Below are 22575 nucleotides of genomic sequence, written 5' to 3' on the forward strand. Positions count from 1 at the left end.
GCAGTGTGTGGGATTGACGAATAGAGGGCCTCAACGTCCACACTGCATAAAAGCATTCCTTCTTCAAGAAAGATGTCATCAATTTTTTTCAAAAAATCTGTCGTGTCCCCCAAATACGAATTTAAAGAGATGACAAACGGCCGTAAAATTTTGTCGACATAAATACTTAGTTTCTCGGTAAGGCTACCCACTCCTGACACAATAGGGCGACCCTTTAATGGGGACAGCCCCTTGTGCACTTTGGGCAAAGCATAAAAAGTTGCCATTACCGGAAAGGATGGAAAGAGATAATCATATTCATTCTTATCAATAATACCATCATTGAAGGCTTCTACCAAGAGACTCTTTAATTCATCCTTAAAAGCCGGAATGGGATTAGACAGAAGGCGGGTATAGCACTCCTCATCCTTCAGAATATCCCAACATAGGTTTTTGTACATCTGGGAGTCCAGTATCACCACATTGCCCCCCTTGTCGGAGGGCTTAATGGTGACACTGGAATCTCGTTCCAGATCCTGAAGGCTATCCATTTCGGCTTTTGTCAGATTAAATTTAGCACCCCAAGATTTATAACCTCTTTGAATGTCCTCAGTTACCAAGTTGACGAAAACGTCAACAACATCCACTAAAGAGGTATTAGGGGGCATCCTACTACTTTTATTTTTAGGCTATGTGTCCACAGTAAAAGGTCCCTGCGGATTTTTTTGCCTGAAAATCCGCAACTTTCGCGGCAAATCCGCACCCGCGGATTTGCCGCGGATTTACCGCGGATTTGCCGCGGATTTTGATGCGGATTTTATTTTTTTTTTTTTCCCCATTCAAAACAGAAAATCCGCACCAAATCCGCACCAAACAATTGACATGCTGCAGTTTGTTCCGCATCAAAATCCGCGGCAAAATCCGCAGCGGAAAAATCCGCAGCATGGGCACAGCATTTCCAAAATGCCATTGAAATGGCTGGGGAGTAGCTGTGCTGCAGATTTTCGGCAAATCCGCGCTAAATCCGCGTCAAAATCCGCGTCAAATCCGCGATAAATCCTGTAGCGTGGGCACATAGCCTTAAGGCTTGTGAAAGGGCCCTCACCATCATCATTGGGATTTCTATCATCTAGATGGTAAAGGAGACGAACATCCTGTAAAAGATCCTCAGAAATCCCCAACTCATTAGCAGATTTCTCTGCTTCCCTTCCATGGAAAATCCTCCATTTGAGGAGTCTAGCAAAGAGGTGTAAATCTTTTATAGTTCCGAATTCCTCAAAATTAGTAGTAGGTACAAACGAAAGTCCCTTGTTTAAAACCTGTAACTCAGTCGCATTCAAAATCTTAGAGGACAAATTGACTATCTGAGGGGCCCTCATGGCTGCGGATGTTGGTGATTCTTGCTCCTCAGATAATACTGGCTGTCTAAAAAACCGCCTCTTCCTGAAGCCTGTGCTGACCCTCGTCCGGATCGACCTCTACCGCCAGATTTCTTAAAACGCTGCTGTGGACGAAAATTGTTACCACTCTCACCATCAGATAGTTCAGCATCCGTGGATGAGACGTCAGTATCATTCGTTCTCATCCCACGGTTATTAGTGAAAACATAGACTCTATTATCTTTGAAATCTTGTAAATCTCTGATAAAGAATCTATGTTTCCTTTCTTTAAGCTTGTACTGAAACTTTTCAATAACCCCTTGAAGGGCTAGTTCCTTAGTCTGAAACTCTGCCTCTCCAGAAAATTTTTTGGTAATCTCAATATTTTCTTTCAATGATTCCTCGAGACCAACCAAATTTTTCTTCTCCTCATCCAGCAGTAGTCTCATGAGTTTAAGAGAGCTCTCGGTAACCTCTTTCTCCCATTTAGCGAGAAAGTCTGCGTTTTTAAACCTGTACCCTGGCTGTAGTGTAATCCTTAGATGACGTGGCACTATTTTTTCTTTTAGATAATTCTCTAAAGTCTGGACCTCCCACCATGAGATAATCCTTTCTTTATAGACTTTGGTGAGGTCCTTGAATGCCCCATTCAGAGTGGGTGTATACCTTTTGAGGGTTAGATTCCATCAATTTTTTTTATCAAAACTACACTAAGCAGCCCAGTAAGTGATACACCACTGAAATCAGGGTCTCTGCCCCTATATTATGCTGCTGTCAGATTAGGTGTTACAAATCTGGTGACAGGTTCCCTTTAAAGAGGTTGTCCCAAAAATATAAATATATTTGTAATATCTCAGACTGCTTAAAAATAATATCTTACCCAATCCAGTTATTCCCCATAGCTCCCGTTCTGATTCCATCCACCAGCTACTTCGAAAAGGTAAGCTCAGCCAATCACTTGGCACAATAGTGACCTGCCTAAATTTGATCTATCTGGGGGTGAGGACAGAACTAAGAATCAGGGACTGCCTCAGGACAGGAGCTTCAGGGGATATTTGCGGTTAAATAAAATTATTTAGGCTGTTTGAGGCATTATAGTTTATATAGTCTGTCGAAAATGCCTTTTAAATTAAAGGGGTTGTCCCACAAATAAAGGACATTTTAATAAATAGATCTTGGAATAATAGGTTCCACAATTGGATGTGTAAAAAAAATATAAAAAAAAAAAAAAAATAATAATGTTCATTTGTTGAGAATCTTATAAATATGCCACTGCTATGTACTGTATAATGACATGGCTAGGGGAGGAAGTGATTTTTCTAATGACAAAGCATGGGATCACAGCTGCTGCTTTCTGTGAGGTAAAATATTTCCCTGCTTGTTTTATAACAGGAGCGAGTGTTTATGTCTCCAGTGACGTCATCTTAAATTAAGTCATTGAGGAGGGAGATCCGGCTGCTGCTGAGCTCCTATGTCCCAAATGTAATTGATAATGAGCTCAAACGGCTGGCGATGCAACAGAAACACTCACTCCTGTGATAAAACAGGCAAGGTAATAGGTAATCTAATAGAGAGAATCACCTGTGATCCCTTGCTGTGCTATCTTTATACTCTTTTGAGTCCTCCCCTACCCAGAAGATGTGGTATGATTAGATCATGTCCGTGTATAGTCAGACACGGCCATTACACAGTACACATATATACGATTATCTCAGGACAGGAACATTTATTTTTAACAGTATTAGTCCAAGAGCTATTGTACTTCATGCATAGGACAGTTCTTTTAAGGTCTTCCACCTACAGTTCAGCAAAGTACATCAGTGCAAAACACTGATGTACTTTGCTGAACTGTAGGTGGAAGACCGTAAAAGAACTGTCCTATGCATGAAGTACAATAGCTCTTGGACTAATACTGTTAAAAATAAATGTTCCTGTGCTGAGATAATCGTATATATGTGTAATGGCCGTGTCTGACTACACACAGACATGATCTAATCATACCACATCTTCTGGGTAGGGGAATACTAAAAAGAGTATAAAGATAGCACAGCATGGGATCACAGATGATTCTCACTATTAGATGACCTATTATCCTGCCTGTTTTATCACAGGAGTGATCGGATTATTCAGTCTCCTATTAAGCCTGGCCTTTGTCTGAACTTCATCACACATGGTACTATTGTACGTTTTTATCAATTTATGACATCATAAGTTTCTGTAATGTAATCTACGAATAAAATCAAAGAAACCGGTAATGCAAAAATGTTTTTAGATTTATTATTTGTGACACAAATGAAAACAATGCATTCATTAACATATTCATGGCCTAACCGAGGAGTGACGTAGAAATCAGTGCTCAAAAAAGTGGAGTCATTAAAAGCAAACATAAGACGAGGCGAAGGATGGGAGCGGCACTCGCTACTCTGCCGGCAGGTGAAATGTTAGACCAGTCTCTGCGCAGTCCTTTGGCATCTCTAGTAGTGAAGGTGCTAGAAGCATTTCTTCCATGGGGTCGTCCTCCCGGGCGGCAGTCGTGTATGGCCACAGGAGGGCGCTATTGTAGATGGGCACATTCAGCATTGTGGTTATAGTGGCGGCCATAGCATTTGACATTCTCCATTGCATATACAAGGCAATATGTAAAAAAAAAAACAAAAAAAAAAACAAATGGAACAGGAAGATGTTTAATCAGTATTTGATTCCAGCATATAAAAGCATACCAAAACCCGAAAAGGACACTTCCTCATCATAGAATGGACCAGGCAAATAGAAAAAAAAAGAAAAAAAAAAAAAGCCCCAAACCAACAAATCCTCTCTTTTCTTCTTGCACTTGCGACGACCGACCCAATGAAAAAGGCTATATTTTTATTTTCTTGACGATGAAACTTTCATACATGAGACAGTGGAAGGAATATATTTATATAGATATGTATATATAACAAAATAATACATGTATAAAAATATTACGTGACTAGTCGTGTTACATTTTATTCTTAATCCGGTTTCCTTGGACCAGATAAAAAAAAAAAAAAAAAACCTTTATAATAGCTATTGCTGCATAATATATATATATATCCTTGTTAACCAATAATAGCTATAGGAATTGTGAGGGTCCGGAGAAAAGACCAAGCCAGATGAGCAAGAAGTAATAAATATACAGAGCGCTGGGTGCGGGAGGAACGAAGATACGAGTGTGTGAGCCCGGGAGACGGGTGGTAAAAGCAGCAGATATACATATGGCACCCGGCATTGTACAACAACCATTTAAAAACCACAGAGACGTAAAATCTTAAATTAGGTCTAAAAGTCCAGTGTTATTTACTCAAATAAAACAGAGACGTGTAAAACCAAACTGAGGATAAAAGCACAGGGAGCGCGACCAGGCCGCGAAGGCAAACATGAAGGTGCGGAGCCCAGCTGCCCCCTGTACGTGGCAAATCCCATTCAGGGCGAAGAGATTAAAAACTAGGACTTGTTGGCGGAGCCGGAGGACCGCCGGAGCTTAATGGACATGCGACTCTTGCTGGTCCGGGGTGACACAGACGACGCCAACTCTAAACCATCACCCTGAGACTGTAACAGCTCGTTCTGTTCATCATTTGGGAAAGTGCCTAGAAAAAACAACAAAATAACATGTCATAAATAACAATGTACACTTCTATTTTATAGATTGTAAGCTCTTGGGTCCTGGGTATTAGTGTATGCATCCTGGATCACCTATAACTCCACTGCATGACTTTGTACACGCGCTCTCAGAGGTGGAGTATGTTGGTGCCATATAAATATTTTGGACTAGGGGAAATTGGGAAATTCAGCTTCAAATATCTCTTAATTTTCATACATGTGTCAAATTGGAGAATGACCACTATATAAATATTATATATCATATAAATATTTACTTTTTATGATGTAATAGGATATATGCCACTCGTAGGCCATGTTCAGACCAAATTGTGTTGCCAGTTTATGACTGCTGAGAGTATCGACAAAAAATAGGAGTCCAGAGGGGCGAAAAAACAGGAGTCCAGAGCAACGAAGTCCAAAGTGGTCTCCTGGGTTTTTTTTTGGCAAAGTGCAAAAAAAACCCAGGAGACCAAAGTGCCAAAAAAAAACCAGGAGACCAAAAGGGCCAAAATAACCAAGAAGACTAAAGTGAAAAAAAAAACGGGAGACCAAAGTGAAAAAAAAAAAACGGGAGACCAAAGTGGCAAAAAAAACAGGAGACCAAAGTGCCCAAAAAAAACAGGGAGACCAAAGTGAAAAAAAACCCCAGGAGAACAAAGTGAAAAAAAAACAGGAGACAAAAGTGAAAAAAAAACAGGAGACCAAAGTGCCAAAAAAAACCCAGGAGACCAAAGTGAAAAAAAAACCAGGAGACCAAAGTGCCAAAAAAACCAGGAAACCAAAGTGCCAAAAAACCAGGAGACTAAAGTGGAAAAAAAAACAAAAAACAGGAGACCAAAGTGCTGCAAGAGTGCTAATGACTTCAATGAGGCAAACTGGGTCCAAAATATGAAGCCCTACTACATTGAGGAGGAAATAAAAAGGCAGATGCAAGGCCAAAGTGTCATATTTTAGACTCCATTTGCCTCAATGAAGACTATAGTTCTGTTGGGGGAGGGCACAACTGAACCTGAGTTTTGGGAATTCAGAATTAAAACGGATGACAAAGTGTTTAATAAGCAGCAAAACGTTGTTTGAACATTGCAGGAGACATGCAATAGTATGGCATAGAAAGAAAAAATGTGCGATTTCGGCTCACCTCTCAAATTACTGGTTATATCCATGGGAAGTGCTTGGATTAAAAATCCCGGTTGGGAAGGAATAGATGAGCCTTAGAAAGTTAGTGACAATCCAGCGCTGGTTTTTCAGTGTTAATAAAACAAAAACTTTTATTCAAACATCCAAAATTAAAAATGTAGAAACTTAAACACAACAAACAGATCCTCCGGGGGACAGTAGAGAAAACCTACGCGTTTTGAACCAGCAGTTGTGTGTTCTTGATGCTATGAATAAAATCTACGCACAAATGCTGATTCGAAACGCGTAGGGTTTTATTCTAATTTTCCCAGGAGGTCCTGTGTTGTTTTTTTAAGTTTCTACATTTTTAAATTTGGAGGTTTACATAAAAGTTTTTGTTTTTATTAAACAAGTGGTGGATTTTCACGAACTTTCTAAATACTATGGTACATACAGTATGTACAGAATTCACGCAGAGGACGGAGCTGTTACAGGACAGATGCAAACGGCTGGAAAAGGACTATAGTGGCGTTGGTCTGCTTTGTATACATAATGTATAATACGGTATTTTATTCTGCACTATAGTCTGTTATATTGTATATAATATATCACAGGGGATAGGATTGTACTAGGGGGTGGGGCGGGGGTCTCACAAGGAAATCTGAATAAGGCCGGAGCCATGCACAGATCCATCATGTGACAGCTCCGGGAAGTCTCAGGTATGTGACGTGTGCGCTTGTCTCTGCAGTGGAGGTTGTGTGTCCCTTATAAAAGATGAAGCCCCACAAATCACCAGAAATCAGTGAGCCGATGAAGAAGAAACGTATATTACGTGAAATGAAGGATGAATGGCAAAACATGGTCACATGCATGATCCCCATTAACAATGAACGTTCACAACGACATTAGACTATAAGTGGCTGAACCAACAGATACCAGCGAGATCAGCCAACAATATGTATAAGCTGACAGGAGTATAAGCCGAGGCCCCTAATTTTACCATGAAAAACTGGGAAAACTTAGTGTCTCGTGTATAAGCCTAGGGTGGGAAATGCAGCAGCTACTAGTAATAATGTGCCCCATCCTTGTCACCTGTAGTAATGCACCCTATCCTTGTCCCCTGTAATAATATGCCCAGCCTTGTCCCCTGTAGCAATGTGCCCAGCCTTGTCTCCTGTAGTAATGTGCCCAGCCTTGTCTCCTGTAGTAATATGCCCAGCCTTGTCTCCTGTAGTAATGTGCCCAGCCTTGTCTCCTGTAGCAATGTGCCCATATTGTCTCCTGTAGTAATGTGCCCATATTGTCTCCTGTAGTAATGTGCCCATATTGTCCCCTGTAATAAAATGCCCAGCCTTGTCTCCTGTAGCAATGTGCCCATATTGTCCCCTGTAGTAATGTGCCCATATTGTCTCCTGTAGTAATGTGCCCATATTGTCCCCTGTAATAAAATGCCCAGCCTTGTCTCCTGTAGCAATGTGCCCATATTGTCTCCTGTAGCAATGTGCCCATATTGTCTCCTGTAGCAATGTGCCCATATTGTCTCCTGTAGCAATGGGCCCATATTATCTCCTGTAGCAATGTGCCCATATTGTCCCCTGTAGCAATGTGCCCATATTGTCTCCTGTAAATATGCCCAGCCTTGTCTCCTGTAGCAATGTGCCCATATTGTCCCCTGTAGTAATGTGCCCATATTGTCCCCTGTAATAAAATGCCCAGCCTTGTCTCCTGTAGCAATGTGCCCATATTGTCTCCTGTAGCAATGTGCCCATATTGTCTCCTGTAGCAATGTGCCCATATTGTCTCCTGTAGCAATGGGCCCATATTATCTCCTGTAGCAATGTGCCCATATTGTCCCCTGTAGCAATGTGCCCATATTGTCTCCTGTAAATATGCCCAGCCTTGTCTCCTGTAGCAATGTGCCCATATTGTCCCCTGTAGTAATGTGCCCATATTGTCCCCTGTAATAAAATGCCCAGCATTGTCTCCTGTAGCAATGTGCCCATATTGTCTCCTGTAGCAATGTGCCCATATTGTCTCCTGTAGCAATGGGCCCATATTATCTCCTGTAGCAATGTGCCCATATTGTCCCCTGTAGCAATGTGCCCATATTGTCTCCTGTAAATATGCCCAGCCTTGTCTCCTGTAGCAATGTGCCCATATTGTCACCTGTAGTAATGTGCCCATATTGTCCCCTGTAGTAATGTGCCCATATTGTCTCCTGTAATAAAATGCCCAGCCTTGTCTCCTGTAGCAATGTGCCCATATTGTCTCCTGTAGTAATGTGCCCATATTGTCCCCTGTAATAATGTGCCCATCCTTCAGTAATGTCCTTATTCCGGTCCCTTTCTTGCCCCATAGTATGCCGTTGTTCACATACACACAAAAAAAATATTCTCACCTGCTCTTCGTTCCCACAGTGTCCTCTTCTCTGCTTCTTGTGGACCACAGGCACATAGACCCCTCGCCCTCGGTGGTCACGGCCAGTACACGGGGCCACCGCTGTTGTTGCCTGTGCTTTACCTCAAGTGAATGCTTTGTGGCGCCGCAAACCATTCAAGTGAAGTAAAGCCTGGTAGCATGTGACTGGTATACAATAAGCAGGTAAGATGACACCACGGGAACGGAGGACAGGTGAACATTTTTTGTGGGATCCTCACTCGAGTATATGCCGAGGGGGGCGTTTTCAGCATAAAAAATGTGCTGAAAAACTTAGCTTATACTCGAGTATATACGGTAGTAACTATTAACATATTGAAATGGGGAGGAAAAAAAGGACACACACTAGGCCTACGAGTTCAAAGCACTAGGGCTCTAACTCATTTTTAGGACTTAGAGCTCTAGTGCTTGAAACGCATTGGCGTTTACTTTTTCCCTTTTTATATGTTAGTAGTTACGAATAAATAATGATTTTACAGTTCTTTTCCATTTCGGTTGTCTGCCTTCTACCTGATAAAGGACGTCTGGTACTGGGCCCGATGCCTATCACAAGGATGACTGATCGTCTCACTGCATGTTTCTAGAGAAGCTTTACTTACCCCGAGGGCAGCAATATGCTCAAAAGACTCTGCACAAAGACTAAACCCTGTATCATGTAGATCTGAGGCGGAAGAGTGTATTTTACCCCTCTATAATGAAAGGGCTGAAAATCGGTAACAGAAACTGACATAGTGCGGATTTTAAATATCTGCTCCATAGGTAAATACCAATGTGGGATAATCAGTATCACCGCGGACTGGTATCTGCGGCAGAGTTTCCATAAACAAGGATTTTAGCAACAGTATAAATGATGAAAGTAATAATAATAATAATAATTATTAATCCTCTCCGTTCTAAAAGAAATGTAGATTTTATCATATATAGTTTACAGATCCTTGCTTATGTGACCTGCAACTGCTGCAATCAGGTTTGAAGTGCAGCATTTACAAACTCTTTGCTATAGAGCTTGTAACCACTGCTCCGAAGATGGATGTGGACTGCTTCCTTGTCACCGCACTCTTCCAATATTGCAGAGGGAAAGCTGCCTCTGCTTGCAGTTGTTTGGACAAGGGGTGCGACCATGCTGCTAGTCTGAACTGTCAATCATCAGAAGTGCAACGCTACGTTGAAACAACCCCTTTAATGCCAGGCACTGTATCACAATCTGACACTTATCCTACTACGTTATAGGAGCTTTGCAAAAAGGTTCGGGTATGTGCGAACATTGAGTATATGCAGCAGAGTGTTGGCAGGAAAATCCCTGTGACAAATACCCGCATTTTCTCCCATTCTCATCCCATCCTGCAAATTTTAAAAAAACAATTTGACAGTTCAAATCTTCAAAAAAAAAAAAGTCAACTTGTGAACAAGCCCTAAGGGTATGGGCCCACGGGAGATTAAACCTGCAGATTAATCTGCGGAAAATCCGTGGATTTTCCAGATAAATCCGCAGGTTTTAGCATGTACAGACACTCCCCATGTTATCCTATGGGACATGGGGAGTGTCTGTGTCCATGCTGCGGATACATGCGCCTGCGGAACATGCTGTGGATGTCCCGCAGCCGCACGTAACTGCATGTCAATTCTTCCTGCGGAAATATCTGCGGAAATCCCGCTCCTCCACTATGGAGATAGAGGCCGGGACTTCCGCAGGTAAGTCGCATGAATGTCCGCAGGTTTTCCGCAGCTATATCGCTGGAATCCCACAGCAATGGATAGCTGCGGATTACGGCGAGCAGCTGCGGGAAACCTGCGGATAGACTCAATATTCGCACATATCCTACTGCATTATAGGAGCTTTGCTAAAAGGTTAGGGTAAGTGTCAGATTGTGATACAGTGCCTGGCATTAAAGGGGTTGTCTCAACGTAGCGTTGCACTCCTGATGATTGACAGTGCAGACTAGCAGCATGGTCGCACCCCTTGTCCAAACAGTGCGTTCTCTGCAAGCAGAGGCAGCTTTCTCTCTGCAATATTGGAGGAGCACGGTGACCAGGAAGCCGTCCACCTCCATCTTCAGAGCAGTGGTTACAAGCTCTATAGCAAAGAGTTTGTAAATGCTGCACTTCAAAACTGGCACAAACTCCGGTGGGCACATAGCCTTAGACATCTACTTGTCCGACAAGGTAAACCTGCAGAATTATGAAAGTGGCATCAGTACAAAATAAAGTAATGTAATATGTGAACAATGTTACTCAACTTTGTATATTTATATAGAAATAGTGATACATTCTTCATCTGAGGACATACCCTCTAAATACAGTAAATTACAATGTAAAACACTGATTGCATTACATTAAAGAACGTCCCTTATACAAATGCAAAGCCCTAAAGGAGACCCCAAACAGAACACACACATGATGTACAGATGACACACGGACATATTGGTTAAGCCGGAACCAAAACGCTCTATGAAAGTTCTTGCATCCACAGAGGTCGTCATATACTTATTGCAACCACCGACCCGGTGCGCGCGGCCAATTCCTAAATCCATGCATCGTGCGGAGGCATGCGGGTTAGTAAGGTGATGCTTCAAAGCTCGGCCACTACCCGGGCAGTGATTTAGTGAAAATAGAAGTGACTGGATAGAGGCATTGCAAGAAAAAAAAAGTTAGAAAAATGGAGAATCAGGGCTTACCTCCCATAAAGAGAACAGATTTAATGATCTAAGAGAGGAAATAATAAAGCAAATAAAAAAAAAACACCAATCAAACATTTATACTGATTAGGTAAATCAACGGAAGACAACGATGTACCCGTCCTCCGTCATGCCGAACTGAGGCAGCAATAATTCACATATCTAGGTAATAAAATCATCTTTGATCTGCTTAATAAGGATTAATTAAGACTTTGACAAAAAGGAAAGAAAAAAAGATCACACGTTATTTATTGCGGCAATTTACAACCCTCGGAACAATCTTATCCAACGAGGATTCTGGCGTCGTTATTGATTGTGGACAGTCATTAGAGGAAGGGAGAATGACTCTTCGCCTCGCTAATAGAGATTTACATCTTGTGTGTCTCACGTGTCAATAGAAATGATCATCGCAATTATTTGGTAGGAAATGAGCTGAAGACGGATGGACAAGTAATGGCGAGGCCGCAGATATTCACACGATCGGGTCCTGTGCTCTCGGAAACGGAACAGGGAGACATGTGAAGGTTACAGGCTGAAATCACCAGGAGATAAGTCCTCCGGTCAAAAAATGGACTAAAAACTTCATGAAGCCATTCCGGAATTCTGCGTCTGTGAATAAAAGTCAACGAATCTGCCGATATTCGGCAACAGTTGACATTAGATGATAGAGGTTAAAATCTGAAGAATGGAAGGAAGTCCTAAAAGGTGATTTTATTCGACGCATTTCGGTGTCTAAACTCATTCAGGATAACCACCATTCAATGGTGAATTTCTACTCCGAAAATCACCTTTTAGGACTTCCTTCCATTCTTCGGATTTTAAGCCCTATCTTCCACTGTTCGCTATTTCATTTCTAGGGTTAGCAGTAGCCGACTAGATCTTCTAGCGCTTGAGTTTCCCACAACCCTTCTAGGTGAGCAAATTCCCTCATTCTCACCCAGATCATCTCACAGTGCTGCAAAATGGCTCTTTGATTTTGGTCAACAATCTGTGTATGGGGCCACCCGACTCTTTGCAACACATGGTAGCGGGTAGAGAAGGATGCTGTCTGTTGAATGTGATCTCGGGGAGATGAGCCGAGAGTTCCCTGGGATGGAGGAGTAGATGAAGATTTGTCCGGGTGACAGCGATCTAAGGTGTGTGGAAGACTCTTGTCAGATGATGTCAGGGGAAAGAAGGATGCTGTCTGTTGGATATGATCTTGAGGAGATGAGCCGAGAGTTCCCTGGGATGGAGGAGTAGATGAAGATTTGTCCGGCTAACAGCAATCTAAGGTGTATGGAGGACTCTCGACAGAAAGAAAGAGGGAAAGAAGGATCCTGTTTGACGGACTTGCCCTTGAGCTCAGAGCTTGTGAATTGGAGAGTTGGAATTACTGTACAGTTCCCATAGTGGAATCATTTTAGAAAATCCCCTTGGCACACCAAGAGACATGCCCCTTAATTCTAGCACAATGCCATCCCTGTACATCAGGGCACAGCTGTTCACCCTGAGGTGGATGGCTGCCGATCACCCTGAGGTGGATGGCTGCCGATCACCCTGAGGTGGATGGCTGCCGATCACCCTGAGGTGGATGGCTGCCTATCACCCTGAGGTGGATGGCTGCCTATCACCCTGAGGTGGATGGCTGCCTATCACCCTGAGGTGGATGGCTGCCTATCACCCTGAGGTGGATGGCTGCCTATCACCCTGAGGTGGATGGCTGCCTATCACCCTGAGGTGGATGGCTGCCTATCACCCTGAGGTGGATGGCTGCCTATCACCCTGAGGTGGATGGCTGCCTATCACCCTGAGGTGGATGGCTGCCTATCACCCTGAGGTGGATGGCTGCCTATCACCCTGAGGTGGATGGCTGCCTATCACCCTGAGGTGGATGGCTGCCTATCACCCTGAGGTGGATGGCTGCCTATCACCCTGAGGTGGATGGCTGCCTATCACCCTGAGGTGGATGGCTGCCTATCACCCTGAGGTGGATGGCTGCCTATCACCCTGAGGTGGATGGCTGCCGATCACCCTGAGGTGGATGGCTGCCGATCACCCTGAGGTGGATGGCTGCCGATCACCCTGAGGTGGATGGCTGCCGATCACCCTGAGGTGGATGGCTGCCGATCACCCTGAGGTGGATGGCTGCCGATCACCCTGAGGTGGATGGCTGCCGATCACCCTGAGGTGGATGGCTGCCGATCACCCTGAGGTGGATGGCTGCCGATCACCCTGAGGTGGATGGCTGCCGATCACCCTGAGGTGGATGGCTGCCGATCACCCTGAGGTGGATGGCTGCCGATCACCCTGAGGTGGATGGCTGCCGATCACCCTGAGGTGGATGGCTGCCGATCACCCTGAGGTGGATGGCTGCCGATCACCCTGAGGTGGATGGCTGCCGATCACCCTGAGGTGGATGGCTGCCGATCACCCTGAGGTGGATGGCTGCCGATCACCCTGAGGTGGATGGCTGCCGATCACCCTGAGGTGGATGGCTGCCGATCACCCTGAGGTGGATGGCTGCCGATCACCCTGAGGTGGATGGCTGCCGATCACCCTGAGGTGGATGGCTGCCGATCACCCTGAGGTGGATGGCTGCCGATCACCCTGAGGTGGATGGCTGCCGATCACCCTGAGGTGGATGGCTGCCGATCACCCTGAGGTGGATGGCTGCCGATCACCCTGAGGTGGATGGCTGCCGATCACCCTGAGGTGGATGGCTGCCGATCACCCTGAGGTGGATGGCTGCCGATCACCCTGAGGTGGATGGCTGCCGATCACCCTGAGGTGGATGGCTGCCGATCACCCTGAGGTGGATGGCTGCCGATCACCCTGAGGTGGATGGCTGCCGATCACCCTGAGGTGGATGGCTGCCGATCACCGTGAGGTGGATGGCTGCCGATCACCGTGAGGTGGATGGCTGCCGATCACCGTGAGGTGGATGGCTGCCGATCACCGTGAGGTGGATGGCTGCCGATCACCGTGAGGTGGATGGCTGCCGATCACCCTGAGGTGGATGGCTGCCGATCACCCTGAGGTGGATGGCTGCCTATCACCCTGAGGTGGATGGCTGCCGATCACCCTGAGGTGGATGGCTGCCGATCACCCTGAGGTGGATGGCTGCCGATCACCCTGAGGTGGATGGCTGCCGATCACCCTGAGGTGGATGGCTGCCGATCACCCTGAGGTGGATGGCTGCCGATCACCCTGAGGTGGATGGCTGCCGATCACCCTGAGGTGGATGGCTGCCGATCACCCTGAGGTGGATGGCTGCCGATCACCCTGAGGTGGATGGCTGCCGATCACCCTGAGGTGGATGGCTGCCGATCACCCTGAGGTGGATGGCTGCCGATCACCCTGAGGTGGATGGCTGCCGATCACCCTGAGGTGGATGGCTGCCGATCACCCTGAGGTGGATGGCTGCCGATCACCCTGAGGTGGATGGCTGCCGATCACCCTGAGGTGGATGGCTGCCGATCACCCTGAGGTGGATGGCTGCCGATCACCCTGAGGTGGATGGCTGCCGATCACCCTGAGGTGGATGGCTGCCGATCACCCTGAGGTGGATGGCTGCCGATCACCCTGAGGTGGATGGCTGCCGATCACCCTGAGGTGGATGGCTGCCGATCACCCTGAGGTGGATGGCTGCCGATCACCCTGAGGTGGATGGCTGCCGATCACCCTGAGGTGGATGGCTGCCGATCACCCTGAGGTGGATGGCTGCCGATCACCCTGAGGTGGATGGCTGCCGATCACCCTGAGGTGGATGGCTGCCGATCACCGTGAGGTGGATGGCTGCCGATCACCGTGAGGTGGATGGCTGCCGATCACCGTGAGGTGGATGGCTGCCGATCACCGTGAGGTGGATGGCTGCCGATCACCGTGAGGTGGATGGCTGCCGATCACCGTGAGGTGGATGGCTGCCGATCACCGTGAGGTGGATGGCTGCCGATCACCGTGAGGTGGATGGCTGCCGATCACCGTGAGGTGGATGGCTGCCGATCACCGTGAGGTGGATGGCTGCCGATCACCGTGAGGTGGATGGCTGCCGATCACCGTGAGGTGGATGGCTGCCGATCACCGTGAGGTGGATGGCTGCCGATCACCGTGAGGTGGATGGCTGCCGATCACCGTGAGGTGGATGGCTGCCGATCACCGTGAGGTGGATGGCTGCCGATCACCGTGAGGTGGATGGCTGCCGATCACCGTGAGGTGGATGGCTGCCGATCACCGTGAGGTGGATGGCTGCCGATCACCGTGAGGTGGATGGCTGCCGATCACCGTGAGGTGGATGGCTGCCGATCACCGTGAGGTGGATGGCTGCCGATCACCGTGAGGTGGATGGCTGCCGATCACCGTGAGGTGGATGGCTGCCGATCACCGTGAGGTGGATGGCTGCCGATCACCGTGAGGTGGATGGCTGCCGATCACCGTGAGGTGGATGGCTGCCGATCACCGTGAGGTGGATGGCTGCCGATCACCGTGAGGTGGATGGCTGCCGATCACCGTGAGGTGGATGGCTGCCGATCACCGTGAGGTGGATGGCTGCCGATCACCGTGAGGTGGATGGCTGCCGATCACCATGAGGTGGATGGCTGCCGATCACCATGAGGTGGATGGCTGACAAACCACTGGGAAATGAGGACCCTGATCTTTTGCCCTATTCATGTTAGCCATAGACATAATTGTTTTAATTAATTCAGCAATTATGATAAAATTTGTGTAAATAAAATATATTAGCTAAAGCTTAGGAGAATGCAACTTGCCTCAAATTGCCAAATTACCCCTTATAATAAAAAGAAAAAGGTATACCTGACAGATTGCAAGAAGGCAAAGCAACAGGTAAGGAGTGCACATCCACAAAGAGACCGAAAGATGTAGTATCCTGTCCATGAGAGCTGCCACTAAGGGGTACTTTACACGTTGCAACATCGCTAGCATCGGCTAGCGATGCCGAGCGCGATAGCACCCGCCCCTGTTGTACATGCGATATGTGGTGATTGCTGCCGTAGCGAACATTATCGCTACGGCAGCTTCACACGCACATACCTGCTCGGTGATGTCGCTGTGACTGCTGAACAATCCCTCCTTCAAGGGGGAGGTGCGTACGGCGTCACCGCGATGTCACTAATCGGCCGGCCAATAGAAGCAGAAGGGCGGAGATGAGCGGGACATAACATCCCGCCCACCTCCTTCCTTCCGCATTGCCGTCGGGACGCGGGTAAGGTGATGTTTGTGCGTCACTAACGACGTGACCCCGACGATATTTCGGAAGCGATGTCGCAACGTGTAAAGCCCGCCCTAAGAGTGGGCAGCATGGAGGATCTGAGGATAGTCACATAGTAAGTACGGAGCGATAATTCTGTCCAGCGGATTTGCCACTTAGGTTGTGGGCTAGTTCGGTAAAGATGGAAATGGGATATTTTCTTCAGGTGAAGGTTCCGGCAAAGAACGCGATACAAGGAGAATATAATTGGGCGGCATGCCAAGTAGAAGATGCTCTGTGGGATTCCTCAATCATACAATATGTCCACAGCCGACCAGATGTGTACAATGTGGCAGACTACAAAGGCTGTACACATCATACAATCCATGCGTATATAATCCGGAGAATAAATCGATGTCCGCCTGTGACCGGTAGGATGGGGGGTGCAGGTAATGCACCCATTGCCCCAAATATGAAGCGCAGCCTGCATTACCGTCATCTTCCCAGTCACAGGACAGAATGTCATCCGATACCCTGGATTATACAGCAATTGGATTAATGGATGGATCCTATATATATGTCAATCACATGCTATGAACAATAAACGGCATTATCTGCATCTAATTATCTGATATTTTCTACAAAGAAAACACAGAGATCATCAGGCCCAGAGACTTGGAAGATGCAAAAACGTGGATTTAGGAGAGGAAGAGAAAAGGATAAGAAAAGAAGGTTAAAGGGCTATTTTGGTAAGAAGACGTAATTCAAAGTCTAGGTGATCATTTCTACATTTGTGGGGATCCGTGCTGAGACCCCCCATGACTGAGAGCAAAGGGCTTCTGTCCCCAGGACAGGCTCAGCCGCGGCTACATTCAATCTGTATGGGACTGATGGAGGAGCCGGATGCTGTAACTTAGAATATGGATTTTACAGTAATATCAGAGATACAGGAGGGAAATAAAGATAGCACGTTCTTCTTGTGCTAAAGGAGTAGACAATGTAAAGGACTATTGAGCGGTCAGTGTCGGCATTACGTTGGTGAGTGACAGGTACGAGTGCTTTAGATACAATGGTATTCTTCGCGGGTGGATGGAATTCAACGTACAAAAGCGAGATTGTAAGGAATCCATTAGTAAGCGGAGAGGATATTGACGAGACAAGTAAATACCAGATACTCCAGTAGTTTAAAAGCAAAAGGTAAGGGTCGGAAATTGTATGAAAAGCGGCTGCTGATGGAGAACGATGACCAGATCAAGCTAAACAGAGGAAAGAAGATTCCGGATGACGTAGACACGTCAAAAAAGAAAGGTAAATATGGCTTGTGCTTCCAACATGATAACAGGGCGCGGAATTCAGAGGTAATGTGCTGAGACGGGCAAAAGGAAAGAAGTGCAGAGGCGTCACCTCGGGGTCACACCTAGAAAGAGCACAACTGAAACGGAAGATATCACTAGCACCAAATTAGCAAATGTCATCAGTCTCGACTTTACGGGGGTTGTCTACTACTGAATAACCCTTCTTAACAGGTAAAGAGGCCCAGATAAAAGAATAAAAAAGCCGCTCAGCCCCTGGTACAGCGCCGCTCCTGCCATGTACCTCCTGGTGCTAGGGACATTGATAATCCAGGAATGGCGCCAGTCCAGGAGGGGAGTATGTTTTGTTATTTTTTCTATGGAGCACGTTAGAAGTCAAAAACGGGTTTCCAGGGGTGGGCATTAAAATAGGAATCAAGTTATGGGTCACCAGGATCAAAAACTGATGCTAGGACTTGGGAGCCAAGGAGAGACGTGAAACAGAAAGTCAACGGTGATCGACAGATGACATCCTAGACCTATTATACAGTAGTTGGTCTAATTGATTTGCAGGTCCCATTCCACCAGGCATGGCAGGAACCTGTTATGACTTAGGGGTACTTTGCACGCTGCTACATCGCTAGCCGAGCGCGATAGTACCCGCCCCCGTCGCACATGCGATATCTAGTGAAAGCTGCCGTAGCGAACATTATCGCTACGGCAGCTTCACACGCACTTACCTGCCTTGCAACGTCGCTCTGGCCGTCGACCCGCCTCCTTCCTAAGGGGGAGGGTCGTGCGGCGTCACAGCGGCGTCACACGGCAGGCGGCCAATAGAAGCGGAGGGGCGGAGATGAACGGGACGTAAACATCCCGCCCACCTCCTTCCTTCCGCATAGCCGGTGGAGGCAGGTAAGGAGATGTTACTCGCTCCTGCGGCTTCACACACAGCGATGTGTGCTGCCGCAGGAACGAGGAACAACATCGTATCTCCTATTGGTGCGACATTATGAAAATGACCGGCACTACACAGATCACCGATTTACGACGCTTTTGCGATCGATTATCGGCACATCTAGGTATTACACGTTGCAACGTCGTTACCGGCGCCGGATGTGCGTCACTTTCGATTTGACCCCGACGAGATCGCAGTAGCGATGTCGCAACGTGCAAAGTACCCCTAAGACTTCACGGTTCAAACCGGTCGACAGGGTTTGTCCCTATACTGAGCGTTTATTTTATGGATTGATATTCAATAAAAAAAATTTTATTCCATGGAAACGCTGAAAAATATTTCCTTTTTCAATCTGTGGCAGTTGGAATGGTAGAGGGAGTAGCATCTCTTATCCGATGCGTTTGCGGCTCTTCTTTTGATTGGCGAGGTGCATAGTTGTGGCGTGATGCACATGTGATGTTGCGCCTGGCCGGCTAATCAAGAAAAGAGCCTTGGACGCCGTCTGGTAAGGGGCGGTTCTGCCTCTCCCATTCCAGTGGACACAGACAACTGTAGTATCTAAAGGAATGGGACTAGAGATGAGCGGACCTGTGGAAATTCGGTTTGGTGGGTTGAGCCGGACTTCAGTTTGGGACCCGGACTTGACCTGAACCCCAATCACAGTCACTAATTGGGTAGCCGGGGCCTCTGCCCACATCCAGCCAGCCATAAACAGATCACTTCTGGGGTGGGAGGTTTTTCACTTTTTTTTGCACACACTACATTTGATCACAAAAAATGCTCTCCTGCTCCCGAGCAGGCAGAAGCGGTCAACTGTTGCATGAGCGCAAACAGACCAGAGTACCAGCTTAGTAGAACCGCTATGATCCTTACTGATCCACAGGAGATTGTCGGAAGGGGCAAGATACTCCATAAAAAATAAAATGATAGGTACCCTTTAAAAACCATCATTGTAGGATGACAGAATGAACTTGTAGTGAAGGGCATCAGCTCTGAGGCTTCTACAGGTGGCAATCGTCAAAACTACAGTATTGTTGCAAGAAGTAGGTGAGTACCAAGACTGGCGTCATTCCTCCTGTCTACAAAGAGTGGGAACGCAACATGAGCCAAAGTATTGTATGGTCACAAAGGACCGATCAGGACAACAGAGGAGATCTTGGGACACTTGGAAGATGAGCCAAATTCACGTCACGTAGATTTCTATGAATGCAGCTGGTTGGAGTTGGGGTGTAAGAGAAATGGTGATATACAGTATGTACAAGGGGCGATTCAAAAGTAATGATAATCGGTTATTTCTATTGCACGCAGAAATTAAAATAAAATGTTTTCTTCTCTCTTAGGTACCCACTAGTCCAGGAAAAAAAAAAAAACACTTAAATAGGCCACGATTCCCGGGAGCTACGTTCATTTGAATATGAACTGCCGAGGAGTGAACATCAAAATGGAAAAAAACGAGCTCAGAGCTGTCATCAAATACCTCTGCTTGAAAAAAATGACTACCAAAGACATACACAGCGACTTGGTGGAAACATTGGGGGACTATTCTCCTCCATATTCCACAGTTGCACGCTGGGCCAAGGAATTTAAGCTGGGAAGAACATCGACGGAAGATGAACATCATGAAGGACGTCCCTCAATGAAGAAAACGTGAAAAAAGTTGAAGAAGTTGTATTGGCAGATCGACGAGTGACTATCAGCATGTAGCTGAGGGCACAGGGATCTCATATGGCCTTTTTTCCCTGTGACATAATTATTTGTGGCAGGTTTTTTCTTTATGTGGCCAGATAGGGGATGTGCACAGAAGCCATTTTGCTCTATAGTCTACATTCTGTGAGATATTTTCAAGGTAGGAACAAACAGGGCGTGTAGCCAAAATACACCAAAGGCCAATAAATGCCATAAGCCGATGTTATTTCAGCGGCATCACGTACAGACAACGGCATCCAAAAGAATTGGTCCGAGACGACCTCAGATGTCATTTTTGTGAATTATTTTTCCCCACAATGAAGACTGTCGGCAGTAGTAGTTTTTTTTTTTCCACAAACAAAAGAGAAAACATGATTAAACTTTTTGTTTTCCGTGCGGCCAGATGGCAGAACATGTTGTGAACTTTCAGAAAATAGATCAACGTGGAGACTCAGTCTGCTCAATAAGATTTACCTGTTCCAAGTTGGCAAAGTCAAAGGTTTTCTGAATACTTAGAATTCTGTGAGCGGGGTTGTGCCGAAATATGAGCATCGGGCACCGGTAAAATTCATGTTTCGCAAATGTACAATTCACGTGGAGGAATGGCGGACAGGTGTGAAGAACCAAACTTGGACCAATCCCACGTATCCGAACAGAAATTGTAAGAAACCAAGTAAATGTGCTTAATGTCTACACCAAATCCTACATTTTATTGGAGGTAATATAAAAAGGTAGAAATAAAAAAAACATGCAAAAAAAAAAAGAAAAACAGAAAGTAGAATTATTGTGCATAAGAAGACATGTCACTTACGTGCATTCATCAGATGGTGGTGGTTGTGGTTTGGTGCTGGACAGAAGACCTGCGCAGCATAATCCTCAAAGGTGCTCGGCTCCAAATGTTGCTGGATAATGAGATCCAAGTACCGCATTCTCTCCTCAAAGCTTCAGGTTTTAGGGGGTTAAGAAAAAGTGAAAAGTAGAGATCACAGCACTTACACTGAGCACCTAGACACAATAGAGGACAGTTACCATTACCTCAACCGAATGTTTTACGCCATTTATTACACTTACTTTGTACCTACGCCAAAACTTAACAATAAAACGGGGCATACCTAACCATTTGGCATGTGTTATGAGCAAGCAGTACCATTTTCGAGCACCTGAGCATGGTAGTGCCCACTCATCACTAGTTACCAGTACAGAGCACCCGAGCATGGTAGTGCCCGCTCATCACTAGTTACCAGTACTGAGCACCTGAGCATGGTAGTGCCTGCTCATCACTAGTTACCAGTACTGAGCACCAGAGCATGGTAGTGCCCACTCATCACTAGTTACCAGTACTGAGCACCCGAGCATGGTAGTGCCCGCTCATCACTAGTTACAGGTACCAAGCACCCGAGCATGGTAGTGCCCACTCATCACTAGTTACAAGTACTGAGCACCCGAGCATGGTAGTGCCCACTCATCACTAGTTACGAGTACTGAGCACCTGAGCATGGTAGTGCCCGCTCATCACTAGTTACAGGTACCAAGCACCCGAGCATGGTAGTGCCCACTCATCACTAGTTACGAGTACTGAGCACCTGAGCATGGTAGTGCCCACTCATCACTAGTTACGAGTACTGAGCACCTGAGCATGGTAGTGCCCACTCATCACTAGTTACGAGTACAGAGCACACGAGCATGGTAGTGCCCGCTCATCACTAGTTACAAGTACTTAGCACCAGAGCATGGTAGTGCCCGCTCATCACTAGTTACGAGTACTGAGCACCTGAGCATGGTAGTGCCCGCTCATCACTAGTTACGAGTACTGAGCACCCGAGCATGTTAGTGCCCGCTCATCACTAGTTACCAGTACTGAGCACCCGAGCATGGTAGTGCCCGCTCATCACTAGTTACGAGTACTGAGCACCCGAGCATGGTAGTGCCCGCTCATCACTAGTTACAAGTACTGAGCACCCGAGCATGGTAGTGCCCGCTCATCACTAGTTACGAGTACAGAGCACCCGAGCATGGTAGTGCCCGCTCATCACTAGTTACAAGTACTGAGCACCCGAGCATGGTAGTGCCCGCTCATCACTAGTTACGAGTACAGAGCACCTGAGCATGGTAGTGCCCACTCATCACTAGTTATGAGTACTGAGCACCTGAGCATGGTAGTGCCCGCTCATCACTAGTTACGAGTACTGATCACCCGAGCATGGTAGTGCCCGCTCATCACTAGTTACGAGTACTGAGCACCCGA

At 46.5% G+C, this 22575-nt stretch overlaps 1 protein-coding gene across 5 annotated transcripts in view; it reads right to left on the reverse strand.

The window, feature by feature from the left end:
* Nucleotides 1-3620: 3620 nt before the first annotated feature.
* Nucleotides 3621-22575, reverse strand: part of RALGAPA1 (Ral GTPase activating protein catalytic subunit alpha 1) — a 371616-nt gene continuing 352661 nt past the window's right edge. For 4 of the 5 annotated variants that reach the window (XM_075330777.1, XM_075330774.1, XM_075330775.1 and 1 more), the window contains 2 exons: nt 21142-21272; nt 3621-4969 (listed from right to left, as the gene is read on the reverse strand). In XM_075330777.1, the coding sequence (XP_075186892.1) occupies nt 4824-4969; nt 21142-21272 (277 nt within the window). In that variant the 3' untranslated portion in view covers nt 3621-4823. Of the gene's footprint in view, nt 4970-11209; nt 11238-21141; nt 21273-22575 lie in introns of all 5 variants that reach the window. The other variant, XM_075330776.1, reaches the window with a different exon arrangement.

Source organism: Anomaloglossus baeobatrachus, chromosome 12, assembly GCF_048569485.1.
Source record: "Anomaloglossus baeobatrachus isolate aAnoBae1 chromosome 12, aAnoBae1.hap1, whole genome shotgun sequence".
Classification (NCBI taxonomy): Eukaryota; Metazoa; Chordata; class Amphibia; order Anura; family Aromobatidae; genus Anomaloglossus; species Anomaloglossus baeobatrachus.